Source organism: Medicago truncatula, chromosome 6 (genome assembly GCF_003473485.1).
Source record: "Medicago truncatula cultivar Jemalong A17 chromosome 6, MtrunA17r5.0-ANR, whole genome shotgun sequence".
In the NCBI taxonomy this organism is placed as follows: domain Eukaryota; kingdom Viridiplantae; phylum Streptophyta; class Magnoliopsida; order Fabales; family Fabaceae; genus Medicago; species Medicago truncatula.
Window position 1 is genome coordinate 36135562 of NC_053047.1, and position 22638 is coordinate 36158199.

The 22638-nt window shown below is 34.7% G+C and overlaps 3 protein-coding genes and 1 pseudogene across 4 annotated transcripts; all 4 read left to right on the top strand.

Annotated features, from left to right (window-relative positions):
- The first annotated feature begins 42 nt into the window (after positions 1-42).
- On the top strand, positions 43-2582 carry LOC112422645 (disease resistance protein RUN1). The gene is made up of 3 exons (XM_039827096.1): positions 43-792; positions 989-2108; positions 2268-2582. Exons 1-3 carry the CDS (start codon positions 290-292, stop codon positions 2580-2582), a joined length of 1938 nt encoding a protein of 645 aa, XP_039683030.1. The 5' UTR covers positions 43-289.
- Positions 2583-2626: 44 nt separating this feature from the next.
- LOC120575858 (disease resistance-like protein CSA1) lies at positions 2627-19594 on the top strand. Of its 2 annotated transcripts, XR_005642060.1 has the most exons (4): positions 2627-3350; positions 3428-4279; positions 5252-5485; positions 19457-19594. XR_005642060.1 is itself a non-coding variant. In XM_039826614.1 (3 exons), exons 1-2 carry the CDS (start codon positions 2643-2645, stop codon positions 4259-4261), a joined length of 1542 nt encoding a protein of 513 aa, XP_039682548.1. In that variant the 5' UTR covers positions 2627-2642; the 3' UTR covers positions 4262-4279; positions 5252-5706. The 2 variants fall into 2 exon arrangements, 1 of the variants encoding a protein (XP_039682548.1); XM_039826614.1 differs by lacking the exon at positions 19457-19594 and having other exon boundaries at positions 5252-5706.
- On the top strand, positions 13668-16355 carry LOC112418125 (uncharacterized protein YFR016C-like). Its single transcript, XM_024774370.2, has 3 exons — positions 13668-14667; positions 14947-15173; positions 15258-16355. Exons 1-3 carry the CDS (start codon positions 13668-13670, stop codon positions 16353-16355), a joined length of 2325 nt encoding a protein of 774 aa, XP_024630138.2.
- Positions 19463-21763, top strand: LOC25480795 (sucrose synthase 5-like; annotated as a pseudogene).
- Positions 21764-22638: the final 875 nt, after the last annotated feature.

Sequence of the window (22638 nt, forward strand, 5' to 3'; positions counted from 1 at the left end):
TGTACATTTGGAATTAATTAGTGGCATTTGAAATCAACACTGATTAATTAAGTAACAAAGTGAAAAATTACATGCAGCAGAAGAATATATAAAAGCAGTTCAAAACTAAAACATGTTAAAAGTCATGTAGTACAATGATATTTAGTATATACATGATTGGTCCACACGGCTATAGGAAGTGGCCAGGAAGTTTCAGAGACTTCACATCAGTCATCACAGACCACAAAAACAAACTCATTCATATTCTGAATTCTCAAACTCTTTTTTCATCCAATTTCTCTCAATTCTTATGGCTATACAATCACCTTCCTCATCCTCTTCATTTTCCTATGGATTCACTTACCAAGTGTTCCTCAGTTTTAGGGGCACTGACACTCGCCACGGTTTTACCGGAAATCTCTACAAGGCTCTTACTGACAAGGGAATCAAAACCTTCATTGATGACAATGATCTTCAAAGAGGAGATGAAATCACACCATCACTCCTCAAGGCCATCGAAGAATCTAGGATTTTTATTCCTGTGTTTTCTATCAACTACGCCACATCAAAATTTTGCTTGGACGAACTTGTTCACATTATTCATTGCTACAAGACAAAAGGTCGCCTCGTTTTGCCTGTTTTCTTTGGTGTCGATCCTACTAATGTGCGACATCATACAGGTCGTTATGGTGAAGCATTGGCTGGGCATGAAAAGAGGTTTCAAAATGATAAGGATAACATGGAGAGGTTGCATCAATGGAAGTTGGCTCTGACCCAAGCTGCTAACTTGTCCGGCTACCATTCTAGTCCTGGGTACGACTATGTACTTAATTTCTGTTTTCCTTTCTGCATCTTAAAGCCTAAGGGAAACACCTTTTCTATTTACGTTTTTAAACAAGTATTTAATTATTTTTATGTCAAAATAGTTAGAAATGTATACTATATTCTGAGTACATGGATGTGATTGTGATGTTGTTACATACTAACTTATCTTATCGGACATTAATAGATATGAATACAAGTTTATTGGAGATATAGTCAAATACATCTCCAACAAGATCAGTCGTCAGCCCTTACATGTTGCCAATTACCCTGTTGGATTGCAGTCTCGAGTACAACAAGTGAAATCGCTTCTTGATGAAGGATCTGATGATGGAGTCCGCATGGTAGGACTTTATGGTACTGGAGGCTTGGGTAAATCAACACTTGGAAAAGCAATTTATAATTTTATTTCTGATCAATTTGAATGCTCATGTTTTCTTGAAAATGTGAGAGAGAGTTCAGCTTCAAATAGATTGAAACATCTCCAGGAGGTGCTCCTTTTAAAAACACTTCAACTGAAAATTAAGTTAGGAGGTGTTAGTGAGGGAATTCCTTATATAAAGGAAAGGCTACATACAAAGAAGATTCTTTTGATTCTCGATGATGTTGACGATATGAAGCAACTACATGCTTTGGCAGGAGGACCTGATTGGTTCGGCCGTGGAAGCAGGGTCATCATTACGACTCGAGACAAACACTTACTAAGAAGTCATGGGATAGAAAGTACACATGAAGTGAAAGGGCTGTATGGGACAGAAGCTCTTGAGTTGTTGAGATGGATGGCTTTTAAGAATAACAAAGTACCTTCAAGTTATGAAGACGTTTTAAATCGTGCAGTTTCGTATGCTTCGGGCCTTCCCTTAGTTTTAGAAATAGTGGGTTCCAACTTGTTTGGAAAGACGATAGAAGAATGGAAGGGTACTTTAGATGGATATGAAAAGATTCCCAATAAAAAGATCCACGAGATACTTAAAGTAAGCTATGATGCTTTGGAGGAAGAGCAACAAAGTGTTTTTCTAGACATTGCATGTTGCTTCAAAGGATGTGAGTGGGAGGAGTTTGAAGATATACTTCGTGCTCATTATGGCCATTGCATAACACATCATCTAGGAGTGTTGGCTGAAAAATCTCTCGTTAAGATTAGTAGTACTTCTTACCATTCGGGATCTATTTATGATGTGAGATTACATGACTTGATAGAAGACATGGGTAAAGAAGTCGTCCGACAAGAATCGCCTAAAGAGCCTGGAGAAAGAAGTAGGTTATGGTGTCAAGATGATATAGTTAATGTTTTAAAAGAAAACACCGTGAGTATGATTGATATTTATGTTCAATTTGTTATTTAATTTTGATACGACTTTGCTCTTTTTGGACTAAATATGACCATCTCATACTAGTATTTGTTTTCTTCATTTAATTACATGTAAATTTCGTGGTTGATTCATGTTTTTTTTCCTTTCCAAAAGGGAACTAGTAAAATTGAAATGATATATATGAATTTCCCCTCCGAGGAATCCGTAATAGACAAGAAAGGAAAGGCCTTCAAGAAGATGACAAGATTGAAAACGCTTATCATTGAAAATGGCCATTTTTCTAAAGGTCTCAACTATCTTCCAAGTAGTTTGAGAGTATTGAAATTACGTGGATGTTTATCAGAGTCTCTGTTATCAAGTAGTTTAAGCAAGGCAAGTGAAATAACTTCATTTTCTTATTGTATATATTTATTAATTTACAATGATTTTGTTTTCGCCAACAAAGAAGAAATCACTATGATAGTATAGTGTTTAATTTTTAATTTATTTATTTGTTTCTTCCTTGTGTTTATGCAGAAGTTCCAGAACATGAAAGTCTTGACATTGGACAAGTGTGAATATTTAACCCATATACCTGATGTCTCAGGTCTTCAAAATTTGGAAAAGTTCTCGTTTGCATATTGTCGTAAATTAATTACAATTCACAATTCAATTGGACACCTAAATAAACTTGAAAGGTTAAGTGCATATGGTTGCAGCAAGCTCGAACGTTTTCCACCTTTAGGGTTGGCATCTCTTAACGAATTGGATCTCTCTTTTTGTGAGAGTCTCAAGAATTTTCCAAAATTATTATGCAAGATGACAAATATCAAAGAGATTGGTATATCTTATACTTCCATAGGAGAATTGCCATCTTCATTTCAAAATCTCAATGAACTTGATGAGTTATCAGTAGTGGAATGTGGAATGATGAGGTTCCCAAAACAGAATGATCAAATGTATTCTATAGTGTTTTCAAATTTGAGAAAGCTTAGTCTCAGCGACTGCAACCTCTCAGATGAATGTCTCCCAATATTTCTCAAGTGGTGTGTTAATGTGAAATTGCTAGACTTATCATGGAACAATTTCAAATTTATTCCTGAGTGCCTTAGTGAATGTTACCTTCTTAATAACCTTAGATTGGATAACTGCAAGTCTCTCGAGGAAATTAGAGGGATTCCACCAAATCTTGAAAGGCTTTCTGCAATGGGATGCAAATCATTGAGTTCCTCAAGTAGAAGAATGCTATTGAGTCAGGTTTGTTGTTTTATCTTGCAATATAGAGTATTACATATACAATCGATAATGTAATATATCTTATTCTAAACTAACAGAAGCTACATGAGGCTGGATGCAATATTCGTTTCCCAAACTTCAGTGATGGGATTCCAGATTGGTTCGAGCACCAAAGCAGGGGAGACACAATTTCCTTCTGGTTTTGTAAAAAGATCCCTTCTATTATTTCTATTATTCTTTTTCCGGGATGTACATGTATTCCAGAAGCCGATTTATTTGTCAATGGCTATAAATGTTTTCTTTCTGGTTCTTCATTTTGTGGTTTTAGTTTAGTTGACATTTTGGAGTCGGAACATTCATTTTTGTTTGATGTGAAATTGGAAGAACAGATTAAACATTTGAATCTCATTTCTGAAATGGACAAAGCACTTTTAAAAAATGAGTGGATCCATGTGGAGCTTAATTTTGTAAAGAATGTTTGGAATAAATCGATCTGTGTGACTGAAAAATTAAGCAGTGCGCAAATGGGAATCCACGTGAGGAAGGAGAAAAGCAACGCAGAGGAGAATGTGATATTCACCGATCCTCATAGAGGATATAGAAATACTTCATTATCACAATTTGAGCCTCCTCTGAAAAAGCAAAGATTGGTGGAAGTGGTAGTTTCAGAGACAGAAATTTGGCAGCAGCAACATCTAGCATTATTGTCACTGCAACAACAAATGGCTTTATTACCACAGCAACAACGTATAACTGTTTTGTCAGGCATGTGGAACTTGGTGCTTAGTGAAACAAAGCAAAGCACTTCTAAGAAAAAGCATGCGGAAGTGGGAGTTTCGGAGACAGAAATTTTGCAGCAACAACATCTAGCTTTAGTGTCAGGCATGCAAAACTTGGTGCTTACTGAAACAAATGAGGAACATCTTTGCTAGATAGATTCCTTTGTCCAGGTACATCATTATCATTATTATAAGCTAATTAATTGTTTCTACTTGCATAAGTTTTTCAAATGATCAAAGACACGATGTAAGATTCTGTGAAGAATCCTTTATACCTCAAACACTTTTGATCGCAGGCGTGTCTGGTGTCTGTCATGTGTCTGTGTCCAATATCAACACAATACTGACACATGTGATTACATTCAAATATGTTATTTTCTCAAGTTGTGACCGGTGTTGACAAATCAGTGTTGTCAAGTTCAGTGTCCATGTCTTTGTCGGTGCTTCATAGAGAAGATGTTTTAGAAATTATAAATGAAAACATTTTTATGATTCAAGCTTACCACTATTTGTTTATTTACTATTTATTTTGGTATGGTGGGATTGAATGGATCTTTTCAGTTAAATAGTTAATAGCCTAAACATGGTAAATATTAAGGTTAATGAAGAATTTTTTTAGATATTTCTCTACATTTAGTTGATGAGGTTAAATTTACTACTAGTAAACATGTTTCATGAACCTGTATTCATCTCATTAGTTATGATTTAGATTGGAATTTGTTTAGTCACATTTCACAGGGGTTTCTACATTTAGTTGATGATGAATTTTGTTTTATAACTTGGTTTCAGTTTTGTGCTTCCGAGCATTACATTGGTGTTGTAATGAATGCATGCGGAGATTAAAATCTTCACTGTAAATCAAGAAGAAAAATGAAATTCTATAATTTAGTAGAAAGAAAATCTTTTTTCTGAAATAACGAGTTACTTTAATCTGCTAGTCCACAACCTTTTCTTCCATTTCTTTTGGAATTCTGACAAATCGGTTCAACATTTCTCTTTAATGTATCTCATGGTTTAATATTTCCTTTATTTTCTCATTTTGACTACACATTTCATGTTTTTGTAGCATGTTTTCTTTTCAGAATGCCTTGTCATAATTTAAGCAATTTTAGCACATTTTGACTACAAATTCTTCTTTGACAGTGCATTGTCAGGAAACCATCTGTAGTCGTCTGGCTTTTTGCATTGTCACACGAGATGTGTAGTGATGGCTCACCGCTCACACCACAATATCTGCGACTTGTTCGAAAAGGCATTGGGTAAAGATATGCTTTACAGCTCAGTTGTACTGTTTCGTTGCTACATTGAGTATGAATTGTACATTGCACATGATTCTTCTGCGTCTCGACGTATCTTCATTCGTGCTATCCATGCCTGGTGTGTATTTGTGTTTTAGGTTACTTCTCTAATGCTAAAAACTTGTTCTCTCTCCCCAAAAATGTGGTAATAAAAAAAAACTATTTATTAGTTGTTCTGATTTCTGACGTAGATATTTGGTAGAACTAGAAAGGACTGTACAGATTAAGCTGTTTTAATGCATTAGTTATTAAGCTGTTTGATTTTTGTAGTCTAAAATTCTAAATGTTACCATCCATTCTGATTCTACCGTCAACTTAACCATTCTTTTTCCAACATATATAACCTTCATTGATCGGTAATGTTTGATTTTTGAGGATGTTTCAGTAATAAATAATATTATTGACGATTGGTCCAGGGCGTTTCTCTTTATGCCCTCCCAATATCTTTTAAGGCCCCCTAAATATACATCCGGTAGATAACTACTGAATTTGTATTTAGGGGGCCTTAGAGATATTGAGGGCCTAAAGAGAAACGTTCGAGTAAAAGCTTTTGATGAAGATGTGATGTCGAAACTTACTTGTGTAATTGCTCTTGATCCAATGTGATCAACCTATTATTTTAAGGATCTCCTGGAAGTCTCAACCGGATGATCGTAACATCATGATATGCAATTATTTATTGCTTTTTGTTTATATCATGAAGTCAACCAAATTAGGACTTTTTAAATCTAATGATGCACAAAACACATTCAACAGCAAGCCTTGGTATTTTTTCTAGAAGATTCTATATCAGTAATGTGTGTTCTTATCCATTGCAATTTCAGAGACTGTATTCGCATTGAAGTTAATTGCAATTTTGATTTCATGATTATTGTTAATATGTTTGTACATTATGATTAGGCCATATTGTTGAGGCAAAATCCCTAATTAATTTTAAAGATAATAAACAAATATGATTAAAGAATTAATGGACTTTGATTAATTCCTTGGTATTTAACCTGTGCTCTTGAGTGATTTACTAAGACAGGAACAAGGTTTAATTATACCAAGAATCAAGAAATCAAAGGACATTTGAATTCATGATCTAACACTGAGGTCAGAATGTTAGATCAGAATGTTGCTCGAAGATCAGAATGTTCAAGCTGAGATCAGAAGGTTGTTTTTAAACAAGCCAAGAGTCTCAAGAACTTTGATCAAAGGTCATGCAAGGCACATGTGACATGGGTATATGTCCAGAAAAGTACATTTGCATGGATCAATCAAGCAATAAAGGCACATACAAGGATTATGTCAAAGAAGGCATTCAATGTTCATTTAAGACTATGAACATTGATGTACTAGGAATATTTCACAAGGGAATATCATCCTAGATGTTATTATTACTGCTCTTCATCATTGTTTCACTATTAGGATTTGATTACATCAAATGATAGTCTTACAAATCATCCTAAGCGAAACAGATGGAACATTCTGATGATCAGAATGTTCAGCTCAGCTCATGCTTACTTTATGAACAGTACAGTAGGTGAAAAGCAAAAAGCAAAAGCAAAGCAAATCTGTCATCTTCAACAAAAGATAGACACGTCTGAGAGTTGGTAACTGTACAAGGTCAACACAATCTCTCAAAGCATGGGCATGAAGATGCAGAATCCCACAAAATTCTCCTGCACCGGTTTCAAGACAAAATCTGGGAAAGGAACATTATGATGTATGAAGAAAAGTCCATACATTAGTTGTTGTCCAGAAATTCATATGAAAAGCATGTGCATTGCCCAGAACTTCATGTGTTCATTCATACATGATGAACCCAGATGAAGAACATGATGAACCCAGATGAAGATCATCATGAACACAACAACATTCTGATGTTCATCAGAGATCAGAATGTTTGCCCAGAATTTCAAGTTAAAGCTTGTGGGACCCAGGACATATGGCATAACACCATTGGACATCCTACAACGGCTATATGAGCCCAAAGACTCTATAAATAGAGATCAAGGCATTAGCAAAACTTGCACCATTGCAAAGCATACAAGAAAACAACTCTGATTTTGTTTGAAGCTTTTGCAAACTGAAATTGATCAATCTCTAAGTCTTTCATCAACTTAGTGCAAATCAATACTCTTGTTATCTGTAGGATAACCTCTTCTTTCTTCTTCCACTGTTTGTTTTACAAACACCCAACTTCCATACAAATTGTAACAAAGTCTCATCTAGCTTTTAGAGGTCCTAAAGTGTTAGGTTGAGCAAAGGTTGTAAAAGTCTAAGTGGTTAACTTAGCAAGAAGGTACAAGCCTGCTGAGGCTTAGAGAATACAGGATTGTAATTGTTCAGGTGAACAAGGATTGTAAGGTGCAGGACTTGAGAGGTTATCTCAAGCATCTTAGTGGAAACTCTCACAGGATTGTGGGGAGTGGACTAGCCCACATTGGGTGAACCACTATAACTCTTTGTGTGTTCTTTCCTTCCTCTTTATACTCTTTTATTTACAGTATACACAACACACACCTACACTTATACTTTATTAAACAATTTTGTTTATGAACTTCAGAACATTCTGAAGTCAGAAAGTTAACATAATTCCAAGTAAACAACTTGAGAATCATTTTTAAGTTTCAGGATAATTTTTAAAGGGTCACAATTCAAACCCCCCCTTTCTTGTGACTATTTTATCTACTTCAATTGGTATCAGAGCGAGGCTCTAAGGGTTTGAACACTTAAACAAGTGTTAGAGAAAAGATTCAGGAAGTATGTCTAAAGTCAAGTATATAGCTGAAGGAGGATCTTCAAATAGACCACCACTCTTTGATGGATCAAACTACTACTTCTGGAAAGGCAAGATGGAACTCTTTCTCAGATCTCAAGACAATGATATGTGGGCAGTCATCACAGATGGAGACTTTGTTCCAACAACCAAAGAAGGAGCTGTCAAAGCAAAAAGTGCATGGTCAACAGATGAAAAAGCTCAGGTATTACTAAACTCTAAAGCTAGACTCTTTCTATCATGTGCACTAACCATGGAAGAAAGTGAAAGAGTTGATGAATGTACAAATGCTAAAGAAGTATGGGATACTCTGAAAATACATCATGAGGGTACATCTCATGTCAAAGAAACTAGAATTGACATTGGAGTCAGAAAATTTGAAGTCTTTGAAATGAGTGAAAATGAAACCATTGATGAGATGTATGCAAGATTTACTACAATAGTAAATGAAATGAGATCTCTTGGAAAGGCATATTCCACTCATGATAGAATTAGAAAAATTCTGAGATGTCTTCCAAGTGTGTGGAGACCTATGGTCACTGCAATCACTCAGGCCAAAGATTTAAAATCTATGAACCTGGAAGATCTCATTGGTTCACTAAGAGCTCATGAAGTTGTACTTCAAGGAGACAAACCAGTGAAGAAGGTAAAAACACTTGCCTTGAAAGCATCTCAGCAAACCCCATCAGTTGCTGATGAAGATGTGCAAGAACCACAAGAATTAGAAGAAGTTCATGAAGAAGAAGCTGGAGATGAACTTGCACTAATCTCTAAAAGAATTCAAAGGATGATGCTGAGAAGAAATCAGATCAGAAAGAAGTTTCCAAAGACCAACATCAGCATCAAAACTGAAGCTGACAAAAGTCAAGTCACTTGCTATGGATGCAACAAAACTGGACATTTCAAAAATGAATGTCCTGACATCAAAAAGGTTCAAAGAAAACCTCCCTTCAAGAAGAAAGCAATGATCACATGGGATGACATGGAAGAATCAGATTCTCAAGAAGATGCAGATACAGACATGGGACTAATGGCTCAGTCAGATGATGAGGAAGAGGTAATTATCTATAAAACTGATTCTCTATATAAAGATCTTGAAAATAAAATTGATAGTCTCTTATATGATTCAAACTTCTTAACTAATAGATGTCACTCTTTAATCAAAGAACTTTCTGAGATAAAAGAAGAAAAAGAAATACTTCAAAACAAGTATGATGAGTCTAGAAAGACCATAAAAATTCTGCAAGACTCTCATTTTGACATGTCAGAAAAACAAAGAGAGATAAACAGAAAACAAAAAGGCATTATGTCTGTACCTTCTGAAGTACAAAAGGAAAACATACTTTTGAAGAAGGAAGTTGAAACATTGAAAAAGGATCTGACAGGGTTTATAAAATCTACAGAAACTTTTCAAAACATAGTAGGATCTCAAAATAAGAGTACTAAGAAATCTGGCTTAGGCTTTAAGGATCCAAGCAAAATTATTGGAAGTTTTGTACCTAAAGCTAAAATAAGAGTTAAATGTTGTTTCTGTGATAAATATGGACATAATGAATCAGTATGTCATGTTAAGAAAAAATTTATCAAACAAAATAATTTAAATCTTAGTTCAGAACGTTCTCATCTCAATAGATTAGAAAGTTCACAAAAGGCTGAAAAGGCTAAGAAGACATGTTTCTACTGTAACAAATCTGATCATAAAAGACAGAATGTTACTTTCAGAAAAGATCTCTTAGAAGAACTAACCCTCAAGGACCCAACATTACATGGGTACCTAAAATTTTTATCTTGTCAAATGTAGGTCCTGCCTCAGGGTGCAAGAACAAAACCATGGTATCTGGATAGTGGTTGTTCTAGGCACATGACAGGTGACAGGGATTGTTTTCTAACTTTTGAAAAGAAGGATGGAGGACTAGTGACATTTGGAAACAATGACAAAGGAAAAATCAGAGGTAAAGGTACTATAGGTAATCTTAACTCTGCTAAAATAGAAAATGTTCAGTATGTGGAAGGTTTAAAACATAATCTACTTAGCATAAGTCAATTGTGTGATAATGGATTTGAAGTTATCTTTAAACCTAACATTTGTGAAGTCAGACAAACCTCCTCTAACAAATTGTTTTTCTCTGGTTCAAGAAGAAAGAACTTATATGTTTTAGAACTGAATGATATGCCTGCTGAATCTTGTTTTATGTCTCTTGAAAAAGACAAATGGATCTGGCACAAAAGGGCTGGTCATATAAGCATGAAAACCATTGCAAAACTTTCTCAACTTGATCTAGTTAGAGGTTTGCCTAAGATTAGCTTTGAAAAAGACAGAATCTGTGAAGCATGTGTTAAAGGTAAACAAGTAAAAAGTAGTTTTAAAACTATTGAGTTTATCTCAACTCAGAAACCTTTAGAGCTTCTTCATATTGATCTGTTTGGTCCTGTTCAAACTGCAAGTCTAACTGGCAAAAGATATGGATTTGTTATTGTTGATGATTTCTCCAGATTTACATGGGTGCTATTTTTAAAACATAAAGATGAATCTTTTGAAGCATTTCAAAACTTTTGCAAAAGAGTTCAAAATGAAAAAGGTTATAATATCATCACAGTTAGAAGTGATCATGGAGGAGAATTTGAAAATGCATCCTTCAAAACATTCTTTGATGAAAATGGTATTAAACATAATTTTTCTTGTGCAAGAACTCCACAACAAAATGGAGTTGTTGAAAGAAAAAATAGAACCTTGCAAGAAATGGCAAGAACAATGTTAAATGAATCAAATGTTGAAAATTACTTTTGGGCAGAAGCCATTAACACATCTTGTTACATTTTGAATAGAGTTTCTATAAGAAAGGTTCTTAACAAAACCCCATATGAACTCTGGAAAAATATTAAACCTAGCATATCTTACTTTCACATTTTTGGCTGCTATTGTTACATACTGAACAATAAAGAAAAATTGGGTAAGTTTGATCCTAAATCAGATAAAGCTATCTTTTTAGGATACTCTACAACTTCTAAAGGTTATAGAGTGTACAATCTAAAAACCCAGACAGTTGAAATTAGTATGCATATCATATTTGATGAATATGATGAACATTCTAAACCTAAAGAGAATGAAGACACTGAAGTACCAACACTTCAGAATGTTCCAGTTCAAAATACTGAGAACACAGTAGAGAAGGAAGATGATCAGAATGTTCAGGATCAATCTCTTCAAAGTCCACCTAGAAGCTGGAGAATGGTAGGGGATCATCCTACTGATCAAATCATTGGAAGCACAACTGATGGTGTAAGAACCAGAATGTCCTTTCAAGATAACAACATGACAATGATCTCTCAAATGGAACCCAAGTCAATCAATGAAGCCATTATTGATGACTCTTGGATTGAGGCCATGAAGGAAGAACTCTATCAGTTTGAAAGGAACAAAGTTTGGAACTTGGTTCCAAATAATCAAGATAAAACCATCATTGGAACAAGATGGGTTTTCAGAAACAAGCTTGATGAAGAAGGTAAAGTTGTCAGAAACAAAGCAAGGTTAGTTGCTCAAGGTTACAACCAACAAGAAGGTATTGACTATGATGAGACCTTTGCACCAGTTGCAAGGTTAGAAGCCATCAGAATTCTTCTTGCTTATGCTGCACATAAAAGCATTAAACTTTTTCAAATGGATGTGAAAAGTGCATTTTTAAATGGTTTTCTAAATGAAGAAGTTTATGTAAGTCAACCACCTGGATTCATAAACAAAGAAAAACCAAATCATGTTTTCAAATTAACAAAAGCTCTTTATGGTCTTAAACAAGCTCCTAGAGCTTGGTATGACAGACTTAGTACATTTTTAATTGAAAATGGTTTTTCAAGAGGAAAAATTGATACCACACTTTTTAGAAAAACACATAATACTGACTTGCTTATTGTTCAAGTATATGTGGATGACATCATTTTTGGTGCTACTAAAATAAAAATGTGTGAATAATTTTCCAACCTTATGCAAAGTGAATTTGAGATGAGCATGATGGGTGAACTTGGTTTTTTCCTTGGTTTACAAATCAAACAACATTCAAATGGAATTTTCATAAGTCAAGAAAAGTATGTCAAAGACATTCTTAAGAAATATAAAATGAATGAGGCAAAAATCATGAGCACCCCTATGCATCCATCTTCAAGTTTAGATAAGGATGAGAGTGGAAAATCTATTTCTGAAAAAGAATATAGAGGCATGATAGGTTCATTATTATATTTGACTGCTAGCAGACCTGACATAGTGTTTGCAGTTGGATTATGTGCTAGATTTCAAACATGTGCAAAAGAATCTCACTTAACTGCAGTTAAAAGAATCTTTAGATATCTAGTAGGTACTACTGATCTTGGCCTTTGGTATAGAAAAGGTTCTAGTTTTGATCTTGTAGCCTATTGTGATGCTGATTATGCTGGAGACAAAGTTGAAAGGAAGAGTACAAGTGGATCATGTCAATTCTTGGGACAAGCATTGATTGGATGGTCTTGCAGAAAGCAAAACACCATTGCACTCTCCACAACTGAAGCTGAGTATGTATCTGCAGCTAGTTGCTGCTCTCAAATTTTATGGGTAAGAAATCAGCTGGAAGATTACTCTCTAAGGTACACAAGTGTTCCTATTTATTGTGACAATACAAGTGCAATTAATCTTTCTAAGAATCCTATTCAGCATTCTAGGTCTAAGCATATTGAAATAAAACATCATTTCATTAGAGACCATGTTCAGAAAAAGAATGTTGCATTAAGCTTTGTTGATACTGAAAATCAATTGGCTGACATTTTCACAAAACCCCTTGTTGAGGATAGATTCAATTTTCTTAAAGAAAAATTGTTAATCATGAAAAATCCCAATAAAGATTGATTACTGATCACTAAGGGCCTTAAACTAAACCCCTTGATGTCATCTGATACAAATCAGATAGATCCATCTCTATCTCACACTCTTCAGAATGTTCCTAAGTTCAGAATGTTCATCAGGTCAGAATGTTCAAATGATCAGAATGTTCATCGCAATATTCATATGATCAGAACATTCACAAGTTTAATCATCTGAGTTTATCCATTCATGATGTTCTTGGAACTTACTTTTTGTTCTGAACCTAGATTCTGGGTCAAACAATCTCATGCGTGAGATCATGTCTTGACTTTTTCAAAAAATCCCTCCATAATCTTAAGCCTTTAATGCTTGGTTATAAGAAGTCATATTTAAGGTTTAACCACCATGTAATGACTTAACCATCAAATCCATTCACCTTCCCAAACGGCTACTTTTTCCCTCTCTCTCTCTCTCCTAGGCGTGGCTTTTGGCGGTTTTCATCTTTCCCAATGCTAACTGTCATCATATCACTACTAATCCTTTTCTTTCTTGCACGTTTTGTCTATATAATCAGTTACCAACTCTGATTATTTCACTTCCATCTCATTTTCTAACCTCCCATCTCTCTCTTCGCAAAAATTTTAAATTGCTCTGCTTTCATTTTCTGAAAAAATGGCTAGAACCAAAACCACCTCAAAACTTTCTGAAAAATACTCTCAACCACCACCATCCAACACCGCTGCTGATCAATCCTCTGATCAACGAGTGAATGAAACTCCTTTACGCACCATTCTTCAGGATGAAATCATTCCTGCACCCAAAACTCAAAAATCCTCAAAACCTGGATCTTCTAAATCAATTAGACCTAGAACCAACCCTACCAGACGATCAACAAGAATGAAGAAACCTTTGAAGAAACCAAAGGTATGCCACGTGAATCTAGTATCTGATGAAGAGAAGAAAGATTCAAGTGTTGATGAAGATTCTGATGAAGAAACAGAGGAAGACCCAGAGGTAGAGGAGGAAGAAGACTCTGAGAAAACTCTCTCTGAATTGATAAAATCAATGAGAGCATCTTCAAAGAAAGGAAAGAAGGTTGCTACTCCCTCTCCTTCCAAAGAAAGTTCATCATCTCAGAAAAAGAGTGATGAAAATGGTGAAACTGAAGAAAGCTCTCCAAATGAAGAAAAGAGAGTTTCTTCAAAGAAAAGTGGAAATGGAAAGGAAATGGCCAAAGCTGCAGAAAAGATTTATCAAAGGAGAAAGAAGATTGAGACTGAAGCCTTCTCTATGTCTGAAGAGGAAGATGAATCTGAAGAGGAAAAAGGTTCATCCAAGAAGCATGGAAAAGGTAAAGACATTGCTGCCTTAAGAGCATCTAGAGCTGAGAAAATTGCTCTCAGACCTATGAGCAGAACCAAGTATTTCAACCTTGAAAGTTTGGAAACCAAGGCATGGAATATGAAGGAGTTCACTGAACCTCAAGGATGGACCAACTTCATAACCCTTCAAGAACACACCTATGAAAATTTGGTCAGAGAGTTCTACACCAACCTATCAGTTCAGGAGAAGAAGAATGGAAATGAGAAGTTTCTCATCTCATCAGTCAAAGGTGTAAAGATCAAGATGACTCAGGAATTTGTCTCTGAAGCATTCAAAATTCCTAATGAAGGTAATCAGCTATACTCTAGCTTTTGGTTTGATGAGTCTAGAGTCAACCGTAACAAACTCATAGTCAAATACACCAAAGAAAATCACACCTTTAACTCCACAAACCTTGAAGATACTCCCAAAATTCTTCATAACATGATTAGGCATTGTCTTTTACCTAGATGTGGATCTTTTGAACTTGTCTCTGACATAGACCTTTGTTTCATCTACCATCTCATAAAAAAAATTAAGTTAAATCTGTGTTTTATCATTATTCAACACATGATTGATTCATGCTTAGCCATAAAACAAACATCTGTTGGACTACCCTATGGAATGCATCTAACTTCCATTTTTCAAAAGGCAAAAGTGCCCCTTGAAGGAGAGAAACGAAAGCTAGATTTTATGACCTTTTCTTCCAAGACCTTAGGTCAACTCCACATTACTTCATCCAATATGCCAGCCCCCAAAACCTCTGGACCCTCTGGATCTGGTAAGAGAATTTCTGATCAGAATGTTCAGAAAGCTGTGAAGAAAAGAAAAGTTGAAGAAATCACAAATACAAAAACTCCTTCCCCACCAGCAGAAATATTGTTCTCTGAAATCTCCAAGCTTGCAAAGGAAATTATTAAAGAAGGAAGCTCTCAGTTCAAAACCTTGATTGGGGAAGATGATGCTCAGAAGGTTGATGAGGCATCTCTTCAGAGAGAAACTGAGAAGATTACGCAAGTCACTGAGGTTCACAAAGATAATCAAGCTGAGGAAAATGAAGAAATCCCTCAAGATGCTGTTCCCAACTCTGTTGATCAAGATCAAAGAGTTGAAGAAAATATTGAGTTTGATATTCAGAATGTTGATGAAGAAACTCAGGAAGTGGCTGAGATCTTAGCCTCAAATATGAACATTGAAGAAGAAACTCAAGACGTGGTGTTCTCAACTGGATTTGATCTCAATATTGAAGATATCAACATTAACTTCAACAGTGAAGTGTTTCAAGATGGACAAGAAACTACTCAGCAAACTCAAGAAGGTCAGAATGTTGAAATCTCTGCTGTTCAAGATGTTCAGAATGTTGAAACCTCTGCTGCTCAGAATGTTGCTGTGTCTGAAGCCCAGAATGATGAAGATGTTCATGCCATGGCTGATCAAGACAACCAAGAGCTTGACGATCAGCATGCCTCAAATGAACTCCCTCTAGATGGCCAGCTGTCAGCTGATCCCATGCCTTTGGCTTCAGAATTTCTGCCCTCTGAGGAGGTACAGCTCATGGCCCAAAATGGTCAGAATTTTAATCCATCATCCTCCACCATGGGTTCTGTTGCAGGTGCTACCAACCTCTTGGTCTCTGATCTCCCTACTCCACCTTTCATTCCTTCATCCACTCCACCACCACCACAAATGAGAACCACCACAACAAGCAAACTTCCAAACATGGCTGCCTTATTTGACTCTCTCAATACCTTTGTGTCTGCAAACAAAGAGCAAGCTGAAGCCTCTGGTCCTGCTGAATCTGCTAAGCCCTCAAGAGCAGAGAAGATAGCCTCAAGGGCACTTAGGGTCTCCACCAAGACCCACAAAATTGCTTGTGTGTTAGCTGATTGGACTGTCAAAGTTCAGGCTCCTGGTTTGGCTATTCCACCTCCAGTTTTTAATGACCCTTCCATCTTTGAAGCAGAACCATCTTCTGATTCTGGAGATTCCACTCCATGAATCTTTTCATAATTCCTCCCTATCCTTTTTGCAGATGACAAAAGGGGGAGAAGCTTTAGGATTTCAAAGTCTTTAAGTCTTTTTAAGTTACAGGCCCTAAGTAGGTCTAGGTGATCAATTGATATTGGAATTTATAAATTCCATCTTTTGCTTTTGTTTGATCACATGCACTTTGAATTTCTTTTTTGTTTTTGAACCAAATGTATCATGTAATGTACTTCATATTATATTAAATGAATGAATATTGATTTTGGTTCAGTCTTGCATATTTTTATTTTATGCAAAAGATTATGAAATTAAGGGGGAGCTTTTTAAAAGTTCTTAAAAACTCTGCATAATGGATTATAAAAATGAGGGGGAGCAATTAAAATAAATTTTTAAGCTCTGTTATATAATCAAAATCCTTAATCCTAAATCATAAGTTTATCATCTTCAAAAAGGGGGAGATTGTTGAGGCAAAATCCCTAATTAATTTTAAAGATAATAAACAAATATGATTAAAGAATTAATGGACTTTGATTAATTCCTTGGTATTTAACCTGTGCTCTTGAGTGATTTACTAAGACAGGAACAAGGTTTAATTATACCAAGAATCAAGAAATCAAAGGACATTTGAATTCATGATCTAACACTGAGGTCAGAATGTTAGATCAGAATGTTGCTCGAAGATCAGAATGTTCAAGCTGAGATCAGAAGGTTGTTTTTAAACAAGCCAAGAGTCTCAAGAACTTTGATCAAAGGTCATGCAAGGCACATATGACATGGGTATATGTCCAGAAAAGTACATTTGCATGGATCAATCAAGCAATAAAGGCACATACAAGGATTATGTCAAAGAAGGCATTCAATGTTCATTTAAGACTATGAACATTGATGTACTAGGAATATTTCACAAGGGAATATCATCCTAGATGTTATTATTACTGCTCTTCATCATTGTTTCACTATTAGGATTTGATTACATCAAATGATAGTCTTACAAATCATCCTAAGTGAAACAGATGGAACATTCTGATGATCAGAATGTTCAGCTCAGCTCATGCTTACTTTATGAACAGTACAGTAGGTGAAAAGCAAAAAGCAAAAGCAAAGCAAAAGCAAAGCAAATCTGTCATCTTCAACAAAAGATAGACACGTTTGAGAGTTGGTAACTGTACAAGGTCAACACAATCTCTCAAAGCATGGGCATGAAGATGCAGAATCCCACAAAATCCTCCTGCACCGGTTTCAAGACAAAATCTGGGAAAGGAACATTCTGATGTATGAAGAAAAGTCCATACATTAGTTGTTGTCCAGAAATTCATATGAAAAGCATATGCATTGCCCAGAACTTCATGTGTTCATTCATACATGATGAACCCAGATGAAGAACATGATGAACCCAGATGAAGATCATCATGAACACAACAACATTCTGATGTTCATCAGAGATCAGAATGTTTGCCCAGAATTTCAAGTTAAAGCTTGTGGGACCCAGGACATATGGCATAACACCATTGGACATCCTACAACGGCTATATGAGCCCAAAGACTCTATAAATAGAGATCAAGGCATTAGCAAAACTTGCACCATTGCAAAGCATACAAGAAAACAACTCTGATTTTGTTTGAAGCTTTTGCAAACTGAAATTGATCAATCTCTAAGTCTTTCATCAACTTAGTGCAAATCAATACTCTTGTTATCTGTAGGATAACCTCTTCTTTCTTCTTCCACTGTTTGTTTTACAAACACCCAACTTCCATACAAATTGTAACAAAGTCTCATCTAGCTTTTAGAGGTCCTAAAGTGTTAGGTTGAGCAAAGGTTGTAAAAGTCTAAGTGGTTAACTTAGCAAGAAGGTGCAAGCCTGCTGAGGCTTAGAGAATACAAGATTGTAATTGTTCAGGTGAACAAGGATTGTAAGGTGCGGGACTTGAGAGGTTATCTCAAGCATCTTAGTGGAAACTCTCACAGGATTGTGGGGAGTGGACTAGCCCACATTGGGTGAACCACTATAACTCTTTGTGTGTTCTTTCCTTCCTCTTTATACTCTTTTATTTACAGTATACACAACACACACCTACACTTATACTTTATTAAACAATTTTGTTTATGAACTTCAGAACATTCTGAAGTCAGAAAGTTAACATAATTCCAAGTAAACAACTTGAGAATCATTTTTAAGTTTCAGGATAATTTTTAAAGGGTCACAATTCAAACCCCCCCTTTCTTGTGACTATTTTATCTACTTCACATATAAGATATCAACGTCTGCTATGTGCTAAGTTGGATCCCTTTCTAAGATTTCCTGGTTTGCCTTTTCTTTTTTATATGGTTAGCAATATAAACTTCAATGACTATATCTGTAAGAATGAATGTCACATTCTCAACAATATCACAGCGAATAAAATCTCTTATGTATTTTTGTTTCTTATTATTTTTTTCAATATTTGACAGAGATTTAATGAATGTAGTTCACCCCAATATCATAGCGAACAACTCTATCCATCTTCTATAAAGGGTTGTAGCGTGCGCTCCCAATCATATACTAGATGAAAGGACATATGTTAGTACAATGTTCTTGCATCGAGATCACAGACCTGACAACACAAACGGCCAGAGATTATCTAGAGCCAATAAAAAGATACAAACAGACCAATATATCTTGGAGTATAAACACTAGCAAGATGCAAAATGTTCTTACATCGGCATCACACACCTGAAAACGCATGCGAGTCTTCTAGTATTTTCTTATCAACTTATCATGCACTTGCATATTATATTTATGAGAATATAAAATAGTTAAAGGATGAGGATTCAAATTCTAATGTTGGAGAAGATATAACTTTTAATATATTAAACATTATGCAAATAATAAAAAAGTGTGATTGTATTGCCTTTACTCAATCAAAAATATGTTTGGATGATAAGCATAGTATGGATTCACATTGCTTTCTTAAACATTATTGACATGTTTTGATATTATGCTTAGCTTTATAATAATGTCCTAACAATTGATACACAAGATTTATGCCTAATGTGATTTACTGTTGAACATCGTTGCTTCAATAAATCGTAACTAACTAAATTGTTTCGTCAAATTAAAATGTGTTTGGAACAGTGGATTTTTGGAAGACAAGAAGAAACCAATAATCTTCTCAATGGCAAGGCTTGACAAAGTGAAAAACATTAGTGGCCTAGTCGAGTGGTTCGCGAAGAACAAGAGACTAAGAAGTTTGGTAAATCTTGTGATCGTTGGAGGATTCTTCGATCCTTCAAAATCCAAAGATAGCGAAGAAACAGAAGAAATCAAGAAAATGCATTACTTAATTGATGAAAGAATACAAACTGCAAGGTAAGTTCAGATGGATTGCGGCTCAAACTGATCAATATCGCAATGGAGAGCTTTACCGATGTATCGCGGATACAACAGGAGCTTTTGTTCAACCAGCATTGTATGAAGCTTTTGGTCTAACAGTCATTGCAGCAATGAACTGTGGATTACCAACTTTTGCAACAAACCAATCAACTTTTGGTCCAGCTGAAATCATAATTGAAGGTGTATCAGGTTTTCATATTGATCCTCATAATGGAGATGAATCAATCAACAAAATTTCTGAATTTTTTGAAAAGTGCAAGACTAATCCTTAACATTGGAACATAGTCTCTAAAGCTGGTCTTCAAAGAATCAATGAATGGTAAATTTCTGATTAATTATCTAATTTCATTTATTTATCTTTTGATATATAGTTAAGGATATTATCGACAAAACAATAGTAAATATCATATTAAACTTTGAAAATGACAAATAAATAGTAACACGTTTTTTTTTAACAAAAGTGACAATTAAAAAGGAACAGAGGTAATAACGAACATGTGCAATTTAACAAACATTCATATGGTTGGATTTCTTATCATCATTTCTTGTGTTTTCTTTGTAGCTATACATGGAAGATATATGCAAACAAAGTGTTGAATATGGGATCAATTTATGGGTTTTGGAGAAAGTTGAACAAAGAACAAAAGTTGGCAAAGGAAAGATATATCCAAATGTTTTATAATCTTCAATTTAGGAACTTTGTAAGTTTGTAAATTTGATGTTACTTTTAATAGTTTTTATCCGTTTGTTACAAATTTTAAAAAAATGTAAATATGGAAAAAAAGATCTAAAAACTAATTCAAATGAGAATATGTTTTGAGTCGCTTCTCTTGAAAATAATTTTTTATAATGATTTTCTTTTAAAAAACGATTTTTATTTTTGATAAACAAACACACAAACTAGCTTATTTTCTTAATTTTTTTAAAAAAAAATAATCTCTATATTATTGAATACAAAAATCACTTTTGTTTTAAAATATATAACAAATAGGCCTTAAATAACTGTTGAAAAGTTATGGAAAAATTTCAATGCATTGCAGGCAAGAAAGGTACCAATTCCTAAGGAGGTATCCCAAGAATCTCAACCAATGTCAACAACTCCTACCAAAAAAGCAGAAGCAAAAGCAGAAGCTACATCCAAGGGGCATGATGCAGCACAAGAAAAAGCTGAAGTTCCTCAAACCTATTTGGCAACATTACCACCCAAAATTGAATCTCAGCCAACATCAAGGTTTATGCAAATAGCTAGTCAAACTAAAAAATGAGCTAAAAGTTACCCTAAATGAATATTTGGTTTTAATTCAGCTTTTCATATATAAAAGAAAAATGACTTAATTACACTTTTTGTGCAAAGTATTATGATTTTGCAATATTGGACTAACTGTCGAATATGTGTTACACATGAAGACTCGTCTCTTGTTGCATATCACATGTCAGTATTCTATAAGCCAGTTTGAGTCAACAACAACAAAGATTCATGTTGACGAAGGCTTTTGAAGTTAAAATTCGACGACCTAGTTAGTGATTGAGGGACATGATTGTTACAAGATGGTTACTTAGAAACTTTGTTCGCTCAATTAAAACTTTGAGACCGAAATTGCATAATCGTTATATTTATGCCCTAGGGACTATGCCAAAAAAATTAACATGGAAGAAATTTGCATGCAAAGTTAATAAATATAAAATATATTTGATATGATTTTAATAAGAGAGAAAGTTTTATCAAACTTTTTCATGTATTTGTCTTTGGATTTGCAGTGGTGAATCTTCAAGTAAGGAACTAGCTGCAAAACAAAGTGGTGATCTTTATTCTGGATTACGTTGGTTACTTCCAGGAATTGCTTTTATGTTCATAATTCATTATCTCTCTAAGTATTTGGAACATTTGTTCACAAGGGATCAATAATCTCTAAGATGAAATCACAATCATATGTGGCTGTAATTTTAGTTTTTACTTATTTGTATCTTTACCTTCTTATTTCAACTTTATTGTAAATGATTTCAGTGTACATAATAAGTGTCATTTCAACAATACACATTTGGAATTAATTAGTGGCATTTCAAATCAAAATATTATTACCCCCTTCACCTATTATGAGAAGATACTCATATATTAGATTTAAATATTTTTAAGAGTTACTATCTCCATTCCTTTTTACTTTTATTAATTCAAGAAAATATTATAATACCTTAAATATATAATTAATTTTAAATTTAAAAATTAATTTTGAGTATTAGATAAACGACACACATTTGATATTTTCTCATTCTCACAAATTAAACATTACAATAGGAGTCATGCTTTTCATCACAAACATGACCACCAACTACATCGTGGTTTATTTTTCGGAGAATACCACTTTCGAGGCGACTAAAAGTAAAGTGTATTGCCTTGTGGAAGTTACTAAGTATCGTTAATCTCAAGGGACAAACCCCATTGCGATGCATAAACCACCAATATATATATGGTGGGTGTCACAAATGTGCGTGGGTGTAAAAGGGTGTATGCCATCTCTTATAAAAAATACTTGACCATAGGAAAAAGACGTCAAAATTTGTGACATGCCCATGTGCATATATGGTGGTTGGGTGGTTGCCATGAAATGAATACAGGGTAAAATAGGAAGCAAAGAACCGTGTCCCCCCATTAAGATGATTTCTTGGGATCAAGCTTAATAAGTTATTTATTAATTAGTCAGTTTTTATTTTTTTATAGATAAACAAAGTGACATGGTCTGCTTATAGGTTACAAGGTGACAAATTTTTACCTTTTTTCTTGTTTTTCTTTAAGACATTGACATTGCTTTAAAGAAATTACATGGAAGAAGGATGAGATGGTTGCTTTACAGAAGATAGGAAATGAGAAGGAAGTTTCCCACTTGGTAAAAGTGTAAAACCAAATAAAAGCTTATTGTGGATATTAA